This window comes from Episyrphus balteatus, chromosome 2, assembly GCF_945859705.1.
Source record: "Episyrphus balteatus chromosome 2, idEpiBalt1.1, whole genome shotgun sequence".
Taxonomy (NCBI): domain Eukaryota; kingdom Metazoa; phylum Arthropoda; class Insecta; order Diptera; family Syrphidae; genus Episyrphus; species Episyrphus balteatus.
In genome coordinates this window covers 114149335-114173525 of record NC_079135.1, presented here as the reverse complement: position 1 = coordinate 114173525, position 24191 = coordinate 114149335, and the positions used below count along the sequence as shown (strand labels likewise).

General features: G+C 30.7%; 1 protein-coding gene across 13 annotated transcripts in view; it reads left to right on the top strand.

Moving 5' to 3' along the window:
- The window catches only part of LOC129911146 (serine/threonine-protein kinase tousled-like 1), a 194235-nt gene that overhangs the window by 161840 nt on the left and 8204 nt on the right, over positions 1-24191 (top strand). Inside the window, exon 1 of one of the 13 annotated variants that reach the window (XM_055988849.1) lies at positions 9029-9463. The exons of 8 other annotated variants lie outside the window; for them this stretch is intronic. Coding sequence is in view for 1 of the 5 variants with exons in the window: in XM_055988843.1 (XP_055844818.1) it covers positions 16276-16326 (51 nt within the window). In the remaining 4 variants the exon portion in view is untranslated. Of the gene's footprint in view, positions 1-9028; positions 9464-14652; positions 15518-15796; positions 16327-20400; positions 21492-21685; positions 21748-24191 lie in introns of those variants that run through there. 4 more of the 13 variants (XM_055988848.1, XM_055988843.1, XM_055988847.1 and 1 more) reach the window with 4 other exon arrangements.

Genomic DNA, 24191 nt, shown 5'->3' with positions numbered 1-24191 from the left:
GAAATTTTCTCCTCCCGATTTCGAGATGAAGAGACTCTCGCCTAGTTTAGCTAAAAAAAAAATACAACAACAATAGCAACAAAAAAACTCAGCTCAGGAAATTAAAGGGAAAACGTTTTCCCATAGCCATTTCACATCCGTTGCACCGCCATCATCGTCATAGTTTTCGGGTTACATTTGTGTGTACAGAACGGGGCTTAGCTTGAGGTTTGGTGCGGATTTTGAAGGCTGCTGCTGTTTCTGCTGATGTTTTGTTGACGGTGGTGATGGTAATGGTGGGTGGCCAGCAGCAGCAGCAGCAGCTTCAGTTAAATGTGTGTAGGGCAGCGGGGTTAAAAGAGAAGCAGCGCAAAAGAAGAAGGATTGGTTTGAATGTTTATGTGTAAAGCTTACATATTTAGGCGTTAAAGATTTTTCCAACTATAGAGTACCCTTTCTATACTCTCTATAAAAGTAAAAAGGGATGGAATGTTGTGTAAGTAAGGCCAGATGATGAGCTGTAGTGGTGTCGTTTATTCGTTCGTATTGTTGAATTCCTACCACCATCAGTGGGTGGGGGTGCAAAAAAGAAAATTGTATATGAGGGGGGTATAGGGGAGCCCTGAATATAGAAATATAAAGTCGGATGTTGAAGGTAGTTTGGAAAATATCAGTTTTTGGTTAAAGGTTTTGCACTCTCTCACTTCAAAAAGTACATAATAAATATAGGCATATGCTATGTTCGTTGTTGTGTGCATGTAATACACACATATACGTATTTTTTACATAGAAAAAGGACCTTCATACATAAATTTAATGCGTTTTCTATTTGAAAGTTAAGAACGAGAAAGAATTTTCGCAACTGCGTTTCGGAGAGATGTGAAAGAAGGAAGACAAACAAAAAATCGAATTTTCAAGGAATACGTCGCTGCTGCTGGTGCAGTGACAATATTTTGTTAATGTTTGTGTTTGTGTGTTGGTGTTGGTGTGTGTGCGAAAAGCTTTACTTTTTTTTTTTCTTTGTTTTGTACAAGAGAATTTGGCGAAAATTGACAATGTTAACAAAAAAGCTTGTGCAAAAATAGTTGATAGGAGAATTAATGGTTTTTCCGGAATGCTCTTTTCAGTTTTTAATTTTTGTCTTCTTGATTAATGATTATGTGAACTGTCAAAAGTCGGTTAATTAGTGTAATGAGCGTTAAAAAAATGGTCCTTCGTGCCGAATAAATTGATTTTGTAATGAAGAGTTTGAATGCTGGTGTTTTTGTCAAAGAAAAAAGACTTTTCCTTAAGGTATTTTTATTTTAGAAGACAAACTCCAGCATCATTCTTTAATTTATGTTTATGTCCCAAACAAAATATATGTCTTCATTAAGTCTTATTAAAATCGGATACATTTTGTAGGTTAAACTCTTCAACAATCTGACAAAAAGATTGTTTAGACGAGTTTCTTTTGGTTTTGCAATGGAATTTAAAGTGCTTCTGGTCTCTTCAACACTAAATTGCCTTATTAGAAACAGTTGAAAGTACCCAGAAGTAATTTTAAATACATCATTGCAAGATCTAATGCAAACGCACCTTTAATAATTTCTTCATCATCAACTTTTCTTCATTCCCGCTTTTATGTGAACTTTCATTTGTGTAGTGGTCACCATAATTTCTCCACTTTTCATGCGTATCAATGAGACTACTCTTTATACATAATTAAGTAAGTACAATTTAATAAAATGTACCACAAAACAGCCAGATAAAGTAACTTAATAACTGAGAAAGCAAAAAAAGAAGATGGCTGACAAAATATAAACGAACTCAAAACAGAAATACCAACAGATTTACCAACTAAATCTGCTTTAAATCTATGCAATTCACCCCCGTTAAACATTATGTCCGTTCCCCTTTTCTTTTCTTTTTTCCATCTTCCATCGTCTTAGAAAATAAAAAAAATAATAAAAAAAAAAAAATGCAATTGTGTCGGGTGTGGTTCAGTGATGCTTTCTCACCTCTTTTTTTCTATTTCTTTTTTTTTATTTTGTTTTTTTGTATTCACTCTTCATTTAATGGTTTGTCTGATGATGCTGGCCAGACCATCACTATTCTTCAATGTTTTCTCTTGCATTTATCTGCTCGCTTTATTGCACTGATAGCTTTTTTGTTGTTGTTGTTGTTTTTGTTGTATATATCTCTTTTCAATGATGGCAAAATTGTAGTGTAAATGGGATGAGTGTGTACAAAGAAAAATGAAAAAATAAAGTTCCTACACACATATTTATCATATAATATTTATGTATGAGAAGACAAAAATATACTTAATTGTTAACAGAGCCGTAGCTAGTGTCTTTTTGGGCCTCATAAGAGGCCCTGAGCAGTTGAGTTTGAAGAACGTTAAGGCATGGAATTTGCACTGTCTTGCCGTTTCTAAACTTATCCTAGAAAATCTCACTTCCGATATTGGACAAATTAAACCTGAAAGAATGCCCAAGCAGTGCACATTTTTTGAAAAGAGAGTAGTGACCACTTAATTGTCACTCACTAACTCTGAAATTGAGCCTTAGCCTACGATGTGATAAATAAAACAAATTGTGTAGCTTGAGAAACACTGTTGTGGTTAACTTTCCTTAACCTGAACACGCCTAATATGTAACATGCCTAATCTGTCAATTTTGACAGTCGTTTTATCAAAAAGTGTAAACACAACTCCATCACTCTTTTTTCTTTGTATGGCTTGCAACACTACTAAAATCAGCCATTTGCATTAGATCTGTTTGTCTACTTTGACAACTATAACAAGTGGCCTATATGGGTCATTTTTTAGACACTACGATCCTGGTTCAAAGTGCACATCTATCTTCATTTATATACATTTAACAATAGAACATAACCTCTGTATATGTATTTAGTGTCATAGAAGTTCTCTTTTTTAGAAATTATTTTCTTTTATAGGAACTTGGGTGCATTTCCTTTTTTTTCTTCATATATTCTTCTCGTTGTTTCTTGTCTTCTTATTAATAGACACACAAAATTACCACAAAAAAGCACATAATATACAACAGTAAGAATATATTAATTTTTTTTTATATTTAATGAAGTGGGTACATCGCATTAAATTGAGTGATGATGAGGTATGGAATTGCAGAGAAATGAAGGAAATAAAAACACATTTCATTATGGTTTTATATATTTAAAGAGAAGGGTGTTTTTTTTTTCATTGGACTTTCATAGTGCTAATCAATAGAATAATGTAGGGAAAAGAAAGTTTATCATTTTTTTTTTCACTGATTATTTTATTATATCAATTAAAATATTGTATTTTTATCTTCAATTGAAATCGATGTTTTAGTATTTTTTGGTGGGACGTTTGTAATGACACGTACCTATGTTTGTACATTCATACAAAAGAAAAAAAAAATATATTGATTTTACTGTTCAATAATTTGAATTTTGAAAATGTACATTGCCCTACCGACCTTAACTGATTGGTGACTGTCAATTAAATTGATGAACACGTCAAAATCCTGCTTTGATGAAGCTGACATCTATTTGGAAAAAAAATACGGAACTGTATTGATTCATTTTTCCAATTAATTAAATCAGTTAAACTGTTTTCTTTCAATTTTTAGTTATTCAATAGAAAATTCATAAGCAAATTAATTTTAAACCTGTTTTTTCATTAACAATGCTACTTTAAATCTGTCAGTTTCATCAAAGTAAATGTTTTCACTTTTGACTTTGACAGATTTGAAAATTACTACATAATATCGATGGAGTTTTAAAGATTGTTTGATTACTTTTAGGGCAAATCGCTTTAAGTTCTGTTGTTTAATTTAATTTAAAGGAACAAAAGTGTCATTTTATTCACAATTTCGTTGAAAATGCATAAAAACATATTACTTGTACTTAGTAATTTAGTACCAGTAATTAATTGACTGCTTAAATCTGTAAAATAGTTAGACTTCCTTTAAGTAATCAAAATGTATTTCTCTTATAAAACCTATATTATCATAGCAATAAAATTTAACCTTCAACATTAATCAAAATGTAGCTACTGTCTATAAATTTTTAAAAACAATCTTACAGACGTCACACATATCGTCTCTTTGCTCTACACAGTAATCAAAAATTAACATATTATATACCTATTAACCTCTGCTCAATTATTATTATGTCATATCTGTTGGCTTCTGAGCTTTATTTCAATTTGTAAATGAACAAAAACAAGTATGTGTATACAGAACTTTCAAATCGATTATAATATTCTGCCACCCCTCACAACAAGTCACAACTAAAATACAGTTAGCTAGAACAAAAAAAAACGAAATGAAATTTCACACATACACATTGAGTACATAACATATCCATGCATATATAAAACTTCCTACCTTGCCTTGCCAAGAAATGACATTATTTTTTTGTTTGTTCTAAAATACAACTTTATCTATTATTCTCATGTCATAACTAATAGCGCCATCTTTTTTTGTTCTAATAATACATTACCGCACCTATGTACCTCTATCGATACAAGATCTGTTTGATTTGCTTACATAAAATAAATTCATAATAGATTGACAAGGAAGCCATTATTATTATCCAAAGATATTACTATACTACAATATAATTTATTATTATTCAAAAATCAACGAAAACGCGACTGTCATCGGTGGTGGCGGCCGCCATGTTTGTTTCATTTAAATAATAATGTAATTTTTTGTTATTTTCTTGTTTTATCAAAAATTAGCACAAGAGCATGAAGTTAAAGGACTCTCTCTCTTGCAGTTCAGTGTCAAGTAAAACAACTGGCGACTGGGTGAAATATCTTTGTGTCACCATCGCATCGTTGTCATAGTGAAACTGAACGAATACTCGAATTTAAATTAACGAAAACCCTAAATGACTTTACTTAAATGGTCGTTCTGTTTTTTTTTTTTCTTCTTCAGATTGTTTTTAATAAATAAATAAATAGGAGGTATATACGTATGTGTAAATATATCAAACAAGTGAGTACAAGGGGAGTCAGAAGTAAAACAAAAAAATATAACTAGTAATTTCAAGCAGCTGTCACACGAACGAACAGTGTGAACGCGCATAATAAAATATAACAAACAAAAAAAAAAAGAAAAGAAAATTCGCAATAAAAAAAATTAAATTCCCTCAATATTTTTCGCGTTGCCGGTGGATTATATAGTTTTGTATAAGTTTGTATACACACCAATGTTTATAAAGTAGTGTCTAATTCTGGAAATATACAAATCACAAATTAGTTGTTGACTAATCACCGAGCCAGAAGACCATACTTATTGGCAGTTTTTTTCTATTTCTTTTTTTTTTCATTTTTTTTTTCATTGAATTAGAAAACCAAATCAGATAACACCTTGAAAGTAGTTTTATAAAATTTATGTGAATATACCATTTTTATTGGGAAGTCAAAACGTAAAATACGTTAAAAAAAAAACTATTTTTAAACACATTTGTGGTATGTATTGGTTCTAAAATTAAGCTTTTTTTTCTATTACAATTTATGCGTAGTTTTTCAATCATGATAGATATACGAAATTACGACAAGAATTTTGACTTTTTTTTATTTCTCTCTGAATGTTTGGTGCTTTGCATCATTGATGTCTGCACTTAAAAATGTAATACATGCAAAGTGTGAACAATAATATACGAGGTTATCTTTGTCGATAACAGTACTGCCAGAAGGGGCCGGTTTTTTTTTTGTTGTTATAAATAAACAAGTTTTTTTTGTATTAATTTTTTTTATCAAGGTTGTTGGAATGTCGAGATTTTTTTTGTATTTACTTTCAAGATTCAATTAAATTTAATGGAATGAAAAAATTGATATAATTTAACTACTACTAAGTACATAGATACGAGATAGCAGATAGCCCAATTGTTGTTTTTTTTTTTTTTTTTTTTTTTCAAAATGTGATCTGAGATTAGTAGTAGGTACAAAAGACTATGATTCAAAATTAGAACCCGTGTCTTGCAGTAAAGATAACAAAGTTTTTGTAGACATTTAATTAAACGAACTTTGATATGTTGCTGTAAACAAACAATAAAATATAACCAAAATCTAGTACTTTTCGAATATTGTTTTTTTTGTACTTCCAGAGTTTAATTTTAATAATCAAACAGATCTTGTCAATCTTGTAAACACAGTCAAATAAATGACACTAGAGACAGCATTCAGATTGGACTACGGCATCCGGTTCGATTTGGGGTTTCTTTATTTTTCCATTTGACAGAAGGAAAAAACGTTGCGTTCATTTTTGACATTAGCAAAAGTGACACTTTCTCTGTAGAAAGGTTTACTTATGTCCTGTTTTCACTGTAGCCCAAATAACATAATTTGGCCATTCGAATGTCAAATCTTATTTTCTTCGACTATTAGGATAGTTGGGCCTAGTTGCACTAAAAAAATTAAGTTGTTGTGAATTAATTGAAACTTCATTGTTTGATATGATTCTCTTTCTCTCCTCTCGCAAAAAAATATTTTAAAATTTAATAGATCCAAATTGAGCTTCATTTTTAAAATACAAAATCCAACTGGTCTAGTATCACTATAACAACGATACTAGACCAATTGCATATTGGATATACCTACCCCTAATATATGTAATAACATTCTTACATAACACTTTCCTATACAAATATATCCTTGAAAAACTCAAGAAAAAATACTTTCATTCATATTTTTTTCCAATTAATGTAAATAACATTAATTGTTTTCTCCTATCGAGGTTGACCTTTCCAGAAATAAAATGCATTCATTCATTCCAAACATGCAAAACAAAAGTAATAATGCAAATAATAAAAAAAAAGAAAAAAAAAAACACTACCAAACGGAAAATTACCTTCATAAAAATAATAAATTAAAATAGAATTTCAATGGTTATATGCGCTTGTGTTAATTTTATGGTCATATACCCATAAAAATATAAAAATAAATCAACTTGAGTTTACTTTAAACAAAATGTTATTTTCTTTTTTGTTATTTTTATTTATATTTCAATTGGAAACACTTCACATGGCAACGCTGCTATTTCTGGTTGCCTATTTCCGCCGCTACTCGCCATCACCATCATCGTCATTATACACATTGAATAAATCGCGCAGCCACCTTCATTGCTCCCTTTTTATAATGCCCCCTCAAAATGTCGCGCATAACATTGCATTTTTGCTTTCAATTTTGTTTTTTGGTTCAGTCTTATTTTATATGTACCTACTCGTACTGACAAATTGTAATTGGGTAGGTACTGATATAAGGCGAACAGTATTAAAAAAATATAATAATAATAATAAACTATAGTATGAGTACTTAAGTATTCAGCAATGTATATATAGGTAGTAAGAGGTAACCTACCTTACTTACATTCAAATTATTCTGATTAACAATATTCTCTGTCTAGTTGAATAGATATATCTTTATTTATTTCACTTTATAACTTTGTATGTAATAGCCCGTTACTTGGCGACATGTGAGTGTATGTTCACTTGTAGTACTTGCAATAAAAGGTGAAGAAATATTCTATGAATTCTGCTGCTCATTTAAATATTGATTTATCAACAAAAATGAATGAAATCAACGTTTAAAATATACATTTAGATATGATTTCATAATAGAAATATTTATTAGAGCTGACAGTTTGTCTTACAAAAAATAGTTGATGTAAACGGAACCTTAAATTTTCAAAATCTGAAAAGGTCACAATTGTGATATTCTGGTTAGGGTTGTTAATCATCAAACAATTGCTCTGTTTGTGTTCTTTTTGAATTTTCACTTTCAAAAAGCTTGGATATTAGAATTATAAAAGGTTAAAATTCAATAATCATGCGAAAATATATCAAATTAGAATAAAAAAACACACAATTTTAATAAAACGGATGAATATTTTCCAACAAATAGCACCTTTTCAACTGTTTGTAAAAAAATGGATTTACTACTTTTTTTTAATTGTAATTTGGTTTTTAGGGCTAAAATTCGCAACGAGATTTGTTTTTTTCTATCTTCTCAGGACTATGAAAGTACCCAAATACAAAGTACACAAATATTTCAGTACCCAAACAGATCTTATATTTTATAACCGCCAGCCATATTTTATCAGAACTGTCAAAATAAACAATACAAAAATTGATAAGTTCGGTAATGTTATACAGGGTGCGTTAAGAAATTAAGTGACGTTTCTTATATTTAAGACGATGTTGAGAGATTGATCTCACTCAAACGATTTAATTTTGCAGCATGAAGTGCGAGTTAAAAAAACACACGTCGAAATGAGTCAGTGTAGTGAGTTCAATGTGAAAATCGTTTTAATTTAAAACATTTGAAGTAAAATTTAGGTGTCACTTACTAACATTTGAAACTGGTCCTTTTAGCAGTTGACTTTAAAACTTTTCCATTTAAAGCCGGCAAACAGTTATTTCACATCTTTCCTATCAACATTGATAACTAACTTGTCATTGTCATATTACAAATTTTCTTAATCAATTATAACCTCCTTACATTATAAAAGCTAACCTTTAATATTTACTCACATATTTAACCATGAAGGTTAAAATCGATTTGCTTTATTCTTGCATGTGTGAGTTGATTTTCTAAAAAAAAAAAGAAAACATTTCCTAACATCCTACCTTAAGTCATAAATAATTTAATAATGTTTATATTCACCACACTCTCGCATGCTAAATGAATTCAACAACAAACGTCATTAAATTATATCTCATCCACTTCAATCATTCTCAAACCAAATGTCTCATTTTACTTTGACAATCTCACTAAGTGACGTTTTGACAAAAAAAAAAACACTCACCACAAATATTTTTTGTCACATTGACCTAGCAACGAAAAGACAAAAAAAAAAAAGTAAAAAAAAAATAATCTGAATACAAAATAACGCAAAATTTGTAGTAGAGTAGAAGTACTGACATATTTCTTTCTTTTTTTTTACAGTTTTCTGGTTATTTTCTATTTTGTGTAAAAATTCTTTCAACTGAACACACAAAAATATATTATTATAAACAATAAAATGAAAGAAAATGTAGAACTATAAAATGAGTTGCGGAATTATATTTAACAATGTTGGTGTACATAAAAAAAATAAAAACGAAACAAAAACAAAAAAAAAACTTTCTAAGCTATTTTAACAAATTGCGTACTTGTGTGTCAAGGTTTGAACGAAAATTCAGTGCCATAACGGTTTGTCATCGTGTTTAAACATTGATTTGTCTCTCTATCTATCAAGTGAAGTGAGTTTTTATTCTTTAATTGGTTTCACCTTAAATATCAATTTTTGTCTCTGTTTATTGAAATTTCATATCAAATTAAAGTGTTTTCCCCAAACATGTTATAAAGATAAAAAAAAATTACCTTAAGAATTTTAAATGAATCATCACTACGCTTGTGTATCCACCTTTAATTTTGGAAAATTGTCAAAGCTGCAAATCTGTTAAAATTTAAAAGTGTTTGAAGAATTAACTTGACCTATTCACGGTAGGTTTTTTTTTTTTGCTAAAAGAGTGTTACCAACAAAATTTTTGCATGTATCCTGCAAACTTCAACTTGCAGGGAAAATTGAAGTATTTTTTTTTTTAAGTTCAGTGTTCCAGTAATGGGGTGTTGCCAACAACAAATTTTCTAGCCTGGTCCAATATTTAATGTCTAACACAACACGGACTAGTTTGACATTCAAGACTCAAGTGAAAGATAGATAAGGCAGAGTTTACATTTTAGCTTGAAATGCCATACTACGAAGTTGTTTGATACATATTTTTTGATATTCACAGTAATAATTATGCGATTGTTTATTATAAAAATAGATATGTTTGTTACCCTTGAGAATTTATTAATTTGTAGCTAGCAAAATAGCTTCTGTGTTTGTCAGGTAAACTGCGCAAAACCACAAACAGAGGCGGCGCTAGACCAAAATGAGGCGTGTGCTAGAGTAAATTTTCGGGGCCCCTGAGAAAATGAATTTGGACTATTATTTTGAAAAAAAGTATTAAATCTTCGGTCCAAGTTCAAGTTCAAAATTCTAATAACAAACTTAAGGGGTTATCTAGTTGTAAGTGCAAAAAAAAACTTTTTTTTGTGGATTTTTTGTGAAGAGGCATTTAATTATATAAACATAAAGAATACATATCCATATAGAAAATTTAATGTATTAAAAGTATTCAATGTGTATTTAAAAAAATATTGGGTTCCGTTACTTTTGTAGAAGATCTCCTAGACGACCTCCAAAAAAAAGGTGTCTGGCGGTGAGCAAACTTTCTCCCAAACGGCTGAAGTAATCGGCTTTAAATTTTTACACAATTTTCTTAGATACTTTTGTCAGGTAATGAAGGAAGGAAAAAGGTTTTTGACAATAAATCGATTTTTAAAGCCACTTTAAAGTGTAAATTTTCGTAAAAAAACGATTTTTTTCTTTGGGAAGCCGCCATTTTGTCATATCAAAATTTTGACTATTTCTTCGTTCATTACCTGCATTCGTCTATCCTGAAAATGAATCTTTTGGTTTTTTTTAATTTTAAGTGACTTGGATCAGAGATATCTTGCTCACCACCAGATACCTTTTTTTTGGAGGTCGTCTAGGAGATCTACTGCAAAAACAACGGAACCCAATATTTTTTTAAATACAAAGCGAATTCTTTTAATACATTTAATTTGCTATGTGGATATGTATTCTTTATGTTCATATAATTAAATGCCTCTTCCCCAAAAATCCACAAAAAAGAAGGATTTTTTGCACTTACAACTAGATATAACCCCTTAAGACAAAACGTTTCATTTCAATGTAAGCCCTGTTCCTTTGGGAGGTGGCAAAGTACTACTAGTAGTTTACTAGCGATTCCCAAGACAGTAGATGATAGTCCTAGATTAACCAAAACATCTACTATTAGAAGACTACCACTTCCAATGGAACAGGGCTGTAGATGAAAAACAAAATGCACGACTCGATCTCACGAACTTTTTCTTAAGTTTCAGATTGCTTTAATTTTTAAAACTTTTTATATAAATAAGATTTTTCGTTAAATGTTCTGAAACGTACATATCAAAAAAAAATAATTCGTTCTTCAAATCAAACAAAATCGACATCTAGAATGAATTTCAGCAAATTGATTTCTTTTATTAGGGCACGTTTTTAGAAAAAATCAAAATCGTTAGAAATCGCTATAAATGTTTATAATAAAAGAACAAAAACTATTTTAAGTAAAATTGATATGAAATTTTGCAGAAATTTTTAATCTACATTCCAAATTTCATAAAAATTAAATGCAAAATTTTCTAAAATTTGACTATTCAAATAAAAATCAAACTTTCTTCATCAAAATAAAAACTAACACTTGATTGCTTTTTGATTAAATTGTAATTTTCTAAAATTGGTATAGTATAATATAGCTATTTATTTTAATGTAGAAATTCTTGTTTTCGTCAGTTTCTCGGTTTCTCTTTTAGAATATAAAAATATCAATTGAATTACCAATTGGAAAAGGGGAATAAGTCCATCTCATCTTATTGTTGGCAAAACGCAAATAACTGCACAACTTCATTATTTGATGGTTCCAAGAATGTGGTTAGGCTAGTCTCACGTTATTCTTAAAATTTGAAAATTTACACTTTTCAAACAACCTGTAATATAGCTGAGTGCCATTGCTATATTAAAATAAAAAAGTTAAAATTTATCAGTAGGAAGAAGGAAATAAGGCCGGGAATTGTTTCTTTCTTTAAACTATTGTTTTTTTTAAATCACTTGTATATGTATATGATTTCTATTAGAAAATCTTTTTTTTTTCTTTCATTTGTATAGAGAAAAGATTAACATCAAAATGTAATTTTAGGAATATTGATGACTTATTGCTTCTTTTAATTGGTGATTCAATTTTGCTTTTGAGTTGAAGAAGAAGAGACCGGAAAAAAACAAGGGGCTCCCCCTGCTAAATACAGGAAGATATATAAAAAATTGAAATTGTTTTTGTTGATGTTTTTCCTCTGTTAGATACTTATCAATCATTACATTTTTTTTTACGAAATAACTGAGAAAAACATAAATTATTCGCATGTTTGTTTGAGCAAAATCTTTGGTTTAAAACAGGTTTTTAAAGTTTGGTGGATTGTAAATCCGTTTGATTTTGAAACATCAATGAATCCGCAAAATGAGTTCGAATACCTACGAAATTTCGAACAGCGAAAATTCCACTGAATAAAATGGTCCTTTTTAATCATTAAATTGGCGGCGGAAAACAAAAATGTTCTTAAGTCCTACGTAACAAAGTGTTTAAATTGCTAGAAAGTGTAAAAAATCAGTTTATATAAATTGCGAGCGTAAGCGACCAAAGAATTTTATTTAAGGGAAATAAAGTTTACCCATTCTTAACCTTTACAAAAACTTATTTCATACAATTTTAAATACCTATACAAAATTGAAAAATAGAAAAAAGAAAAAAAAAAAACTGTTTTTATCACTGAGATTTTGTATTTTGTAAATTTAATTGGGAATTTTAAAAGCAAAATTTTAGATAATCCAAGTTGCTTGGCAAACTAATTATTTGCTTCACTTGAGAAAAAAAAAAAAAACAAACAATAATCTTAAATTGTTTGATTTATTTTTTATTTCCTGCTTTTGCAAAAAGTGGCCAATGTATGCTTCGACTCATCTCGATGGAATTATGGAAATCGAGTGGAAACAAGCCAATTTCAATTATTTGATTGTTTTGAATAAAGAGAAGAGACATGGTTTTTCGGATTTTATTATTTCTGAGACATTTTCATTTAGCGACCGCGGGGCCCCTCTAAGCGCGGGGCCGTGTGCGGGGGCACACTCCGCACACCCCTTCCGCCGCCTCTGACCACAAATTAGTATTGTTTGTTTTCAAAAGTCAAATAACACACAAATTCTTATATAGACGATTTGAGTGTTGTTATGCAAAATTAAATTTTGATCAAACACAATGTGTAAAGCTTTTCAAAGTTAAAAACAAATTAATTTATATTTAAAGTAGGTAGAGGCAGGAAGGTATTCACAGTTATCAGTTATTAGAAACACTTGTAGACGAATGACGGATATGAAAACGTGACATAAGTAAACAGTTATTTTACAAATTAGTAGGTATACCTAAAACTGCTGTTTGCACTTTGAAAAATGTAATAGATTACTTACACAAAATAAATTTAATAAGAGTTTTATTATTTTCGTGTTCCTTATTTGTCAATTTTACTTTAAAAACTCTATCCATATAGATAAACCTATAAGTAGACACACAAAAGCAAACATACTTTTTATTTTGTCTACTTCTTTTTTTTTTCTATTCGTTCTTTGTGTAAAATTTGAAAGAAAAAAAAATAGCGAAAACTGCAATGAGTCGTTGTAAATATGCTGCTGCTGGGATTTCAAGTATAGATACATACACATTAAACAAAAAAAAAAAAAAATAAGTGTGCAATTCACACGTGGTAGAAGTGAAACCTTAAAAAATCATTTTTCTTGCAAAAATAAAAAAATAGAAAAAATCTACCTATTTTTATTCTATCACCTTCAAATCCATGTTTTTTATATGACAACCTATATAAATCTTATATCATCTGCTTATTGTCTAAGCTCAAAATATATATATCGATCAGTTCTATGAGACATCTACAAAAAGAGCTAGAATTTTTTGAACTCGATCAATTTCCATCAAAAAAAGCAAAAAAACACGTATTTTTATCTTCTCACGCTATTAAATCCATTTTTTCCCAAACAACCTATACAAATTTTTACACCATCTGAAAGCTTATTGTCTTAGCTCAAAATATATATATCGATCAGGTGTATGACACATCTAAAAAAAGAGCTGGAATTTTTTTAACTCGATGAAATTTCATCTAAAAAGCAAAAAAAACATTTATTTTTATGTTCTCATGCTTTAAATCAATTTTTTTGTTTGACAACGTATACAAAATTTTATACCATGTGAAAGCTTATTGTTTCACCTTGTATAATGATGCATAAATCTTATGTCAAAGATGTCTACAAGAGAAGTTAGAATTTTTTAAAGTCAACCATGTCGAATTTCCAGACTGAGATTACGGTACTTCCTACACTGATAGCTGGTCATCGCCAACAGATCTCCACAGGTGTTTTGAGGTATTTTTAAATTTTTTTCAATTTAAAATTGTGTAACTTGTAGAGCACGTAACGTTATGTGTGATATATCAAATAAAAGGTTATGTTAGCAGCATGCGTATTAAAGTTAAATCAAATTTGTATGTGCATTAGATCAAAAGATATAACGTGTGTTTTAAAAGAACATCTTTTTACCGTTATCTCCGAATTTTGAATATGAAATTAATTGAAATTTTGTACAATAATATATTATTTAATTACCTATCTACAGTACAAATTTCATTCATCTATCTATTAAAACAAAAAAGTTATAACAAGTTGAAGTCGTGTCGCGTTTTCGTTTCATTTTGTTTCAAATCACTACGATACTAAAGAAGTTTTCACTTCAAAATGCCTTTGTGCCTACATAGAAAATGTTGGCGGACAGAATATGCGAAGCCCGGCATTGCCCCATAGAGTTTATTAACCCCACACAACACAGCGCGATATGTATGTATACATACCGACTTGTCTCTACCTTACCCTATCTTATACAAACTCTACTGTGCAGCAAAAGAAAAATTACATTTCTTTCCATTTTGCTTTGTATATATACTTTTTATTTTATTTTTGCAGAGATTTTCGTTCTTCTCAAAACTGTGTTGTTTTTTTCTTTTGATTGAAAAAAAAAGAAATCAAAATGAATGCAACAGAACCCAACTGACAAAACTGCGATCAACTGTCATTATAAATCGCCATATTGTTTTCTCTCCCACATTTCAATTTAAAAAAAAATGCTAAAACAATCATAGAGAGATACTACAGTGTGCTAATTTCTTTTTTTTTTGTTTTTTAATTTTTTACAACCAACAAACAAAAATGAACGCTAACTGCTCGCTCACTCACAGTAGACGACGACGATGAACGACCGACGACGTGCGCTAGTTATCACAATATTTACCTAGTGACGTCAGACAAACCGAACACACGACATGTTTCGCTAAACACAGAGCACAGTCACACACACCTCTCGTGAGTCTCTCAACTCAACTCAACTTTAAAACCTAAACCAGCTATCGGTCGGTATCGGTATCACCTATTCCGCATCACTTCAAGCCCCCCATTCACAGTAGTTCTCTAATATTATACCTATAAGCCGATGCAGAAAGTATATCGGTATGAGATAATAAACTGGTTGAACTTGTTCCAATCCAACCCTGCGCTGCCGCTAAACAGCGACGAGTTAAAGAGGAGATTTTACTAAAAAAAAAAAAAATTATAGCAAGAGAGCACGACGACGATAAAATAAAGAAAAATTTGAATTCGACAGGAAAATGGAGAATTCAATTGTTATTCTCTCATAGTTGCATTTTGTCTTTTTCCTAAGAAGAGCAGCAACTTGCGCAGTGTAGGCCTTGCCTTAATATATAATTGCCAAAATAGTCGGTATAGAGATAGTTGACAAGGTATGTAGGTGTTTCTTTTCTTTATTCTTATTATTTGCTTATTTATTTTTTTATTCAATAAATTAAAGTTGAGAGATTTTAATAATGTGGACTCACCTTAATAAAATTGCTATTCACAATAATTGAACTTGTTTTAATCAATTGTGATCATTATTTTGACAGATGATGCATTCATCTGTCAAAATAGTGTGATGATATGTGAACTTGACAAATTCACAGTAGGTAATTATAATTTCTTGTTAATGAGAAATCAATTTTAACCACTGTTCACACTTATATGTAAAGAGTGCAGTGCATGGTGCATCAGACATCAAAATCTCTGTGTTCTTGCTCCAATAATTTCTTATGTATGTAATACAAAAAATTGTATTTTCTCTCTCTTTTTTACTCATTGCTCTCAACATGTAATTCTTCATTTATTATTTACATTTTTTCTCGCTTTATTATCTCGTGTAAAAATGACATACTAGTGTGAATGGAGCAGAGGATAAACGACACGATAAAAAAAATTTGTTATTTTTTCTGTTTTTATTGAAAGCTCAGTCACCGCAACGAGCGCATGACGAAAGCATCGGGATATCTCTGTAGACCGGTCGGGCAATTTTTTTTTTTGTACCTACTTCGTTTTCACATACTTTAACTTATTTTGTTTTTATTCTGAAATTCGTAGTGAGTCGTAGGTTTTTTGTTTAGTGTGTGCGAGAGTCTGTTCGGTGCTCCAACACTGTGACTGTGAGTGCAGCGCAGAGAAAGAGAAAATGAAAACAAAACTCAAGAAAAAGACAACAACAAAGAGAAAAAGCTTCAAAGTGAGTTTGAGTGTGTGTTCAGCCGAGTATTATTGTGACCGCTGTTTATTTTTTTTTTTTTTTATGTAATCGGATCATTGCTTGCACGTGCTTTGGAGGAATTAACAGTATAAAAAAAATTGCATTTCCACCTTAATTATATATTAAATGTCAGAAATTAACGGTATCAAAAGTACTCTAAATGTCAGTTTGACAGATTGTAGTTCAGGCGATTAGAAAATGATAACGTTAATATTTTAAAATTTTTTAATTTTGTTGACCTATTTACTTATGAGAGAGTACATTATATACACTCCATACATTATTTACTTTGATTAATTTTTTTTTTATTTTTATTATTTTTTCTTATGTTCTTTCTCTTCGCCACTTTAACTTTTTTTTTGTTGTCTCACACATACTATTAAAAGAAAAAAGCAGCATACATCTAAAAATAGGTAATGAAAATGAAAATTTTTGCGTGACGACGACAAAGTGACGTCTCGACCTTGACTCCAACAGAATGAACTGTGCGGTTGTGATGAGGAGCGTTCGTTCTCGTCGTTCGCTGGTGTAGTGTGCTGTGCAGTGCATTCGCCTTTGAATTTTATACGCCTAATTATGTGTATAAAGATGTATGAAGTGTTGCCGTTGGCGATGGTTTTGGTTTTTTGTTGGGTTTGGGTTTGGTTGAGATGTGAGGTGAAGTCCGTTTGGGGTGTTGAGTTTTTTTTTTTTTTATTTTGTTTTATTGTTTTTGTTGGATGGGGTTTGTTGTTTGTCGTTTTTTTTTTCATATTTCTTTTTTCTTGTTGTTGTTGTTTAATGTGAAGATGGTGATGAAGATTAGGCGATCATTGGAGAACTGGTTTTTCAGTTTTATCTTTTATGCTTGCTTGTTGGCCGTTTATGCGGCTGATGTGTTATGCTTTGCTTGCTGGTTGAGGAAGATGATATATAACGTCGGTAGTTAGAGTTAGGTATATGTATGAACGCGTCGAGTATGTTTTTTGCTTAGCGGTTTTTGTGATTTTCGCTTTGGTCTCTTTGGAAAGAGAAGAGTATTTATATTAATTTTTATTTGAAGCAGATACCTACCTAAAGCAATAAACATTCATATATATATCCGCGTTAATATTTCGCAGGGGATTTGAAAAGTTGAGTCTTATTGTGCTGCGAAATTTTATGAAGATAATTGAGTGTAATTCATATAGGCACATTCATATGAGTATTTAGTCCATATAGGTAGTAGGTAGGTAGATAGGAAGGTATATTTAAAGCTAAACAGTAAATGAATATAATAAGAAAGAGATGGAAACCGGTGTATAGCTTTTTGAATCTAACTTTTTCCACTGGAATGGATTTTGTTGTGTATATAGTTTAGTGTATACCTATGTTCTTTAATTTAATAATTTGTTTTTAGTTGGTATTTGTGTTTTGACGTTGGACGATAATTTGTTGCCAATTAGATTCATAATCGACTATTAAATTAAAAAGAAAGCAGTCATTGTGAATTATTTATCGACAATTATTGTGAATTGAAATAACAAAAAATTATCATCTATTTAAATTGTTTTTTTGAATTTAAAGAAAGTTATTATTGTGATTGTTGATGGTAATAATTTCTAATTGATTGTGAACATAAATGTTAAGGTAGGTACAACATATCTGTCTACGTTTTACATCATTGTGAATGTTCCGTCGGCTTAATGGATAGAGTTTTGTTATGTCGGGTTTCTTTAATAACCGGTTGTTATCAAAGGAAAACGCCCATAAATAATGAGATCATAGCTCTAATTTTCCTTTTTTTTTGTTTTGTTTTTATTGATTGATAAGATGTTTGTAACACGAAATTAATCCGATTGCAGGAATATTTATCAAGAACTCAAACAAACCTTACTGTCAAATGAAAAAATGACAAACCACTCTAAATTATACAGGGTATTCCAAAAATAGTTTTTTTTACAGAGTTGTGATTTTTGTATTGCATTATAAGGTAGTAAAGCGTAAATAGTTTCTAATGGTTCATGATCTTGGTAGACAGTTAGTGAAATGGTTTAATATGAAAACCGTTGCTGCAATAAATTAAGGCTATTATTTATAATCATTGTTTAACTTTAAAAAAAAACTGCTTAAATTTGGAAAATGTGTTCAAAACCCATGTTTGTAGTTGTCTTATATCTGTCAAACTTGTGTCTAAGTAGATTGTCTTAACTTCTAATAGTGTGATATTTATTTTTATTAAATGAAGCATATTTCCACAGTTTGAAAAAAATTAAGCAGTGTGTAAGTAGGCAAAAATCTAATAAATATGCCTATAATTGTTTTAGTCCCGTTTAGCAGTAGTAAAGTTCGAACTATTTACTCTGTCGTTTTTTGCAGTTTCAGGATTGGGAAATGTCAATTAAGTTTACAATGTTGGCTATATTTACAATAGCCGCGTTACTTGGCAGGTAGTAAATTACTATTGAGAAGGAATATAGTTCTACTTATCTACTCGAGCAATAGATCACATCTTTATTGTAGTACTAGAACTATACTAACCACCTTACTTATGACTACTCTACCACTTGCAAAGGAACGGGGGTTATATTAGTCACTATCCCGACTGTGAAACTGGTCCTAATAATACTGTCTCCATTCTATACGTACATTGTTATGCTATGTTTACGCTTATCAATGTTCATCTGACAGATCAGGGTGACTAATCACAAAGTATAAATTTCGCCCATAGATAAACTATTACCATGATACTCCCTACGTTTTAGTCGCTAGAATCCTATTTGTTTACAGTGCTGTTTTTGTAATCTAATTTCTTGTTCATGTAGATGTGAAAAACAACAACATTGAATAGGTAATGAAACAGATGTTTTCCTTTTCTCTGCCATGTTTCGCAGACTTGCTGTCAAAACTGATTTGGCAACTAGGTTTGAGATTTTGATGCTACTTTATCTATGGTCTCTCTTTTCTTTAAGTTTTTGTATCAATCACCTTGTTCTGTCAGATGCATCTTTTGTCTATTAAAAAATGGCAAGTGGAAACATAGCATTATAAGTAGTTCAATTCTCCAAAATGACACTTTGCTCGGAGCTAGTGTAATTTTTCTATGGCAAATATTGGTGGTTTTTTTTATTGAGTTCTTATAAGTACCAACCACTTGAATGCCAGTTAATGACACTTCACTTTGTGAATGAATCACTCATGTAACATGTAGTATGTGTACAGGGTGGCCCAAAAGGAATGCCATAATATGAATTGAATAACATTATTAAAGAAATAAAAATAAATATCAATCTCCGTTTTCATAAAAAGCTAATACCTATGAAGATGCAAATTTTATGACATAGAATTATAAAACTGACATCCTCAAATGATTATGCACATTTTCATTATGATATTAATTTTGCACCACCCTGTAGTTATTTATACCTTCTTATCTACTGTTCAAAGTTAAAAATAAATTACAAACCCTAAAATGTAATTCAATTCATTGCATTCCTTGTGTACACAATACAAATTTCAATGTGTAAACATGAATAAATAATAATTATCTGAACCTTGAACGCTCTTTTATTATTACAAAAAAAAAATAAACAAATTTCATACATGGCAACCCTTTTCAAATCTTAATTTAATCTAGACCGAAATGTATGTAGACAAAATACGGAAACGATGGAATGTTTTTTTTTTGTTTTTGCATGACTGAGATATAAATATTTATGCAAAAAAAAAAACGCTATTTTATTGAGTGTATGTATGTATTTTTTGTGTCTCTGCCACTCGTTTTGTTGTCTACTGATACTGTTTCATTCACAACAGATTACATACACAATATACCAGCTGCCCTTTTCACTCTCTCTTAATTCACAACGTCATCATCAACATCAAATCAATTTTTGCAACAACTTCGTTTCTCTTCTCTCTTCTATTCTATCTCCATCGGTTGGTTGACGGTCGGCAAGGTAGTATGCACAAAAAGTATTAATCTATCTTTTCTCCTCGAAAACTAGTATAGTTTTATGAGAGTCTCTTTACACCTCTTTGAGTTCTGTGCACAAGATTTGTGTTTTCTTTTTTTTTTTCAATAATGAAACAACATCCTTTGCCTCTGTCTATCTCTCTAATAAAAAGCCACCACCGAACACCGATACTCTGACAACTGCATAAAAAAGTGTGTGTTTCTCTTCTTATCCACCATCCGGCTGAAATTTTGAAGCAGCAAAAATTTGCTATCGCCATTTTGTTTGAGAGGACATTAGTTGTCGTCTTTGCCGTGTGTTGAAAATAATTAAACCATCTCCCTCCAACTAACAAAACAATCCATATATATAAAAACAAAAACCTCAAAATGTGAGAAACAGCTATACAGAACTATATCTATTGTTGTTCTTCTTCTTCCCAATATTCCATCACATGCGATTTTTCTTTTGTCTTTCTTTCACCAACAGTATTGTAAAGCCAAGAAACATTTTTTTATTTCTCTTTACCGTCTCTCGGAATATTTTTTTTTCTCCATCGTCTTTCTCGTCCATCGGGGAACGAACACAAAATCAGTTTTTTTCCCAACTATAATATTTTGCATCGTGAAAAAGTTTCTTTCTCTGCCAAAAAAAGTTCAACAAAAATGTCCAAATTATGTGATTAAAAACTAAAAAAAAATATTCTTCATTTTTTAAATCTAATTGTGAACTAGTAATTGGATTAATTTTCGTTAATTTTCCTTAATCAAAAAGGGCTGAAGAATAATTTTATAATTTATTTCTACTTTTCTTCTCGGATGCGGTTCGGTTTTCTCGTAGTCGTCGTCGCCGTTCTCGTCGTAGTTTGTGTATATGTGTGTGTAGAATACAAAAAAAAAAAAAATTGAAATGAGAAAATGAATTTGAAGAAAAGAAGACATCTTTTTTTTTCTTCTCAATCAAATAGAAATTAAATTTTCAAGTTGAAAAATCTTAATTGGAATGAAAAATAAACTCGTATTGGAATAAAATGTAGTTATATTTTTAAACAAACCGTATATAACTGTAATATATACGAAAAAAAAAGAAATAATAAATATATGATTGAAATAAATTTGAGGAACTCAAGAAGAAGAAAAAAAAAATTGTTAAATTTTTCAGTGTTAAGAGATTTTTTCTTCGAGTCTCGATAGTTGTAGTCTGTCAAAATGAATTTCACCAACACAAAAGGTGCAGAATATTTTTTTTCTCTCTTTTTATTTTCTTATTTTCTTTTTTTTTTTTTAAGCAAAACAAAACTTGAGTAATTTTTAAATTGCTATTTTAATTAATTAAAATTATTTTTAAAGGTTATTTCGTTTCTCATCAAATTTCAAAAATATTTTTACATGAAAATTTTCAAGTTGCAGTCAAATAAGGCTCAGTTTTTCGTCCTATGAACTTTTGAGGTTGGGCAGCCATCTTTTATTGTTTAGAAATAGAATAGGTATGTAGATAATTTGCTTACTAGCTTTTGATTTAAGAAGACTTCAAGTTAGGGTTCTCTTCAACTTGTTTCTTGACACTATGATACGGGTTTTCTTTGATTTTGTTCTTGAAAAGAGGTTTTGATGGTAAAGTTCTTATTCTTAGCATCTACCATAATGGGGTTAAAATTTAGAACTATTTTGTACCTTTTACTATCTCACTTCATAACAAAGCGATACTAAGCGTTAAAATGCCTGGACAACTCTGACATGGAATACGAAAATGGTATTTCCTAGCCATGAGCATATTCGTCCACTCGATGGATTCGATTGAATAAATTTTATACCTATCACTGTCCTTTTTGTTGATTGACCAACACAAACCAAGTCAAATTCAGAAAGCCACAATTGCAAGTGCAATGTGACAACACATAAGTTCTACTCTCATCCTGTCAATCGGCAAGTATTTACCACCGTATTTCAAATTCATGAAAGGCTAGACTGTGACGAATAGGTACCTATGTAATTATGGTTTGGTACAAACCATTTCTGATCTAAACGTTTCTATTCTGATATTTCTCATGAATACTCTGTTCTGCTATTGTTCTTATTGAACGAACAACCTTTTTCAGTCAGCCAAGTCTTAAGTTGGCTATATCTGAATATAGTTGGGCACATTAAGTTGGGTGGGTTGGTTTTTCAATCATGTGCCCAACTTATGTAAGAAGGGGTTCTTTTGTTTATATACAAGGGCAAGGTGAAAAGTTTTCGGCCTGACATTATTGAGAGACAGTGATTATCAGTTAAAATTTTGTTTTCGACACAATCTTCCACTTGGTCCAGCAAGTATGAGAGTCTGAAAGGCTTTCGAAATATTCATTTACGGCCCTTTCCATTCGTATCGGAAAATTTCTACGATTCCCAAAAAAAAAACGAAAAAGACGATTTGTATGAAATTTTCCATTACGAATGGATTCCGTGATTGATTTTTCGGGAATCGTAGCAAATTTTCGATACGAATGGAATTCGTGATAAGCTCGATTTTTTTTTTTTTTTCTTTAGTTGTGGGGAACGGATGTAAAAAATCCCGAAGCATTTTATAGCTTAAGCACTTTTGTGAACTGGTGCGTTGTCTTGGTGAAAAAAACTATTTTCTTATTCTTCAAACTACGCATCTTTTTGCGAATTTTGGCAACCAATTTATCAAAAAGGTTGGTGTAGTATTATAATTGTCTGGTTATTGTTTTACCTTTTTCTATATAATCGAAAAACAGGACATGATAAATTTCGCATCTTTTTCCGGCAAAGTCAATCGAATTTGCTTTTTTTTTTTTTTTGACCGTGCTTTGCTTTTTGTTTTGGCTAATTCCTTAAGATATTAAACAAGCAAGATATTAAACGTACCTACCAAAAATGTTTAACATCATCTGTATAAGCAATGTGTGCATTGGACTTTTGAATAATGATGTCAATAATTGGCGAGTTGCGCACAATTGAGGATGAAGTTAAAGTGATAATATGATAGCGCATATCCTTGTTTTAAACCTTTCTACGAGCCTATCCAGTCACTTAAGATCACACTGATAAGGTTTGATGAGGGGCCTCAACGAGCAACTTGAAACAATCGAGTGTGGTCGAATTTGGACCAATCGAAGCTCTTCAATACAGAAGTTAGCTACTGCCACACCTCGATTTCATTGAGTTTATTGGATTCTGCCAAGTTACGTGCTTGCTCTTATGGTTTTTGGTAAAAACGTTCATATACCTATGCAATGTTCGAAAACCTACAGGAACCAATTCACAGTTCAAATCTAATGGTTGTAAATGGATTGCTACCACTGAGTTTTAATTCGTTTGGCATGATTTTGTCCAAATTATATTAATCACCTAGCCAGACATTGCCAGTCTAAAGACCACGCCACACAGAGAGCGTTTTTGACACCACGTTGAAATTATTGAAATTTTTGGTAGTAAGTTTGACAAGACGCCGACGGATTCACTACCCCCTTAACCAGTTACTTATTTTTAATTTTTAATTGTTGAATCTAGAATATAATCTTGCCAAAAAGTATGAAAATCTCAAGGAAGCGTCTTTTTTTATATGACCTCTAACTTAATGTATCGTGGATCCTGGAGTTAGTTTTGTTCTTGGTCTGTGCTTTCATGAAGATTTACGCTACAGCATCTTTGCAATAAAATGCAGACACTGGCACCTTAGGTGCGTTAAGGTTATCAATTTTCAATTCTTTGGAAATAATATCAAGTACTTCTTAGTGTTACCACCAAGTGCATCGGTTGTATTTATGTCTAGATAGTAGACTTAATCTTATGACTCTTCGATTTGGTTGGTTTTTTCGACAGGTTGCTTGATTCATCAGAGAAATTGATAATTGAGGTAAAACAAGCGCCTTAGACTATTATCCAGGGTCTCCCAAAACAGCTTGACAGCCCTCAACCATTTTTA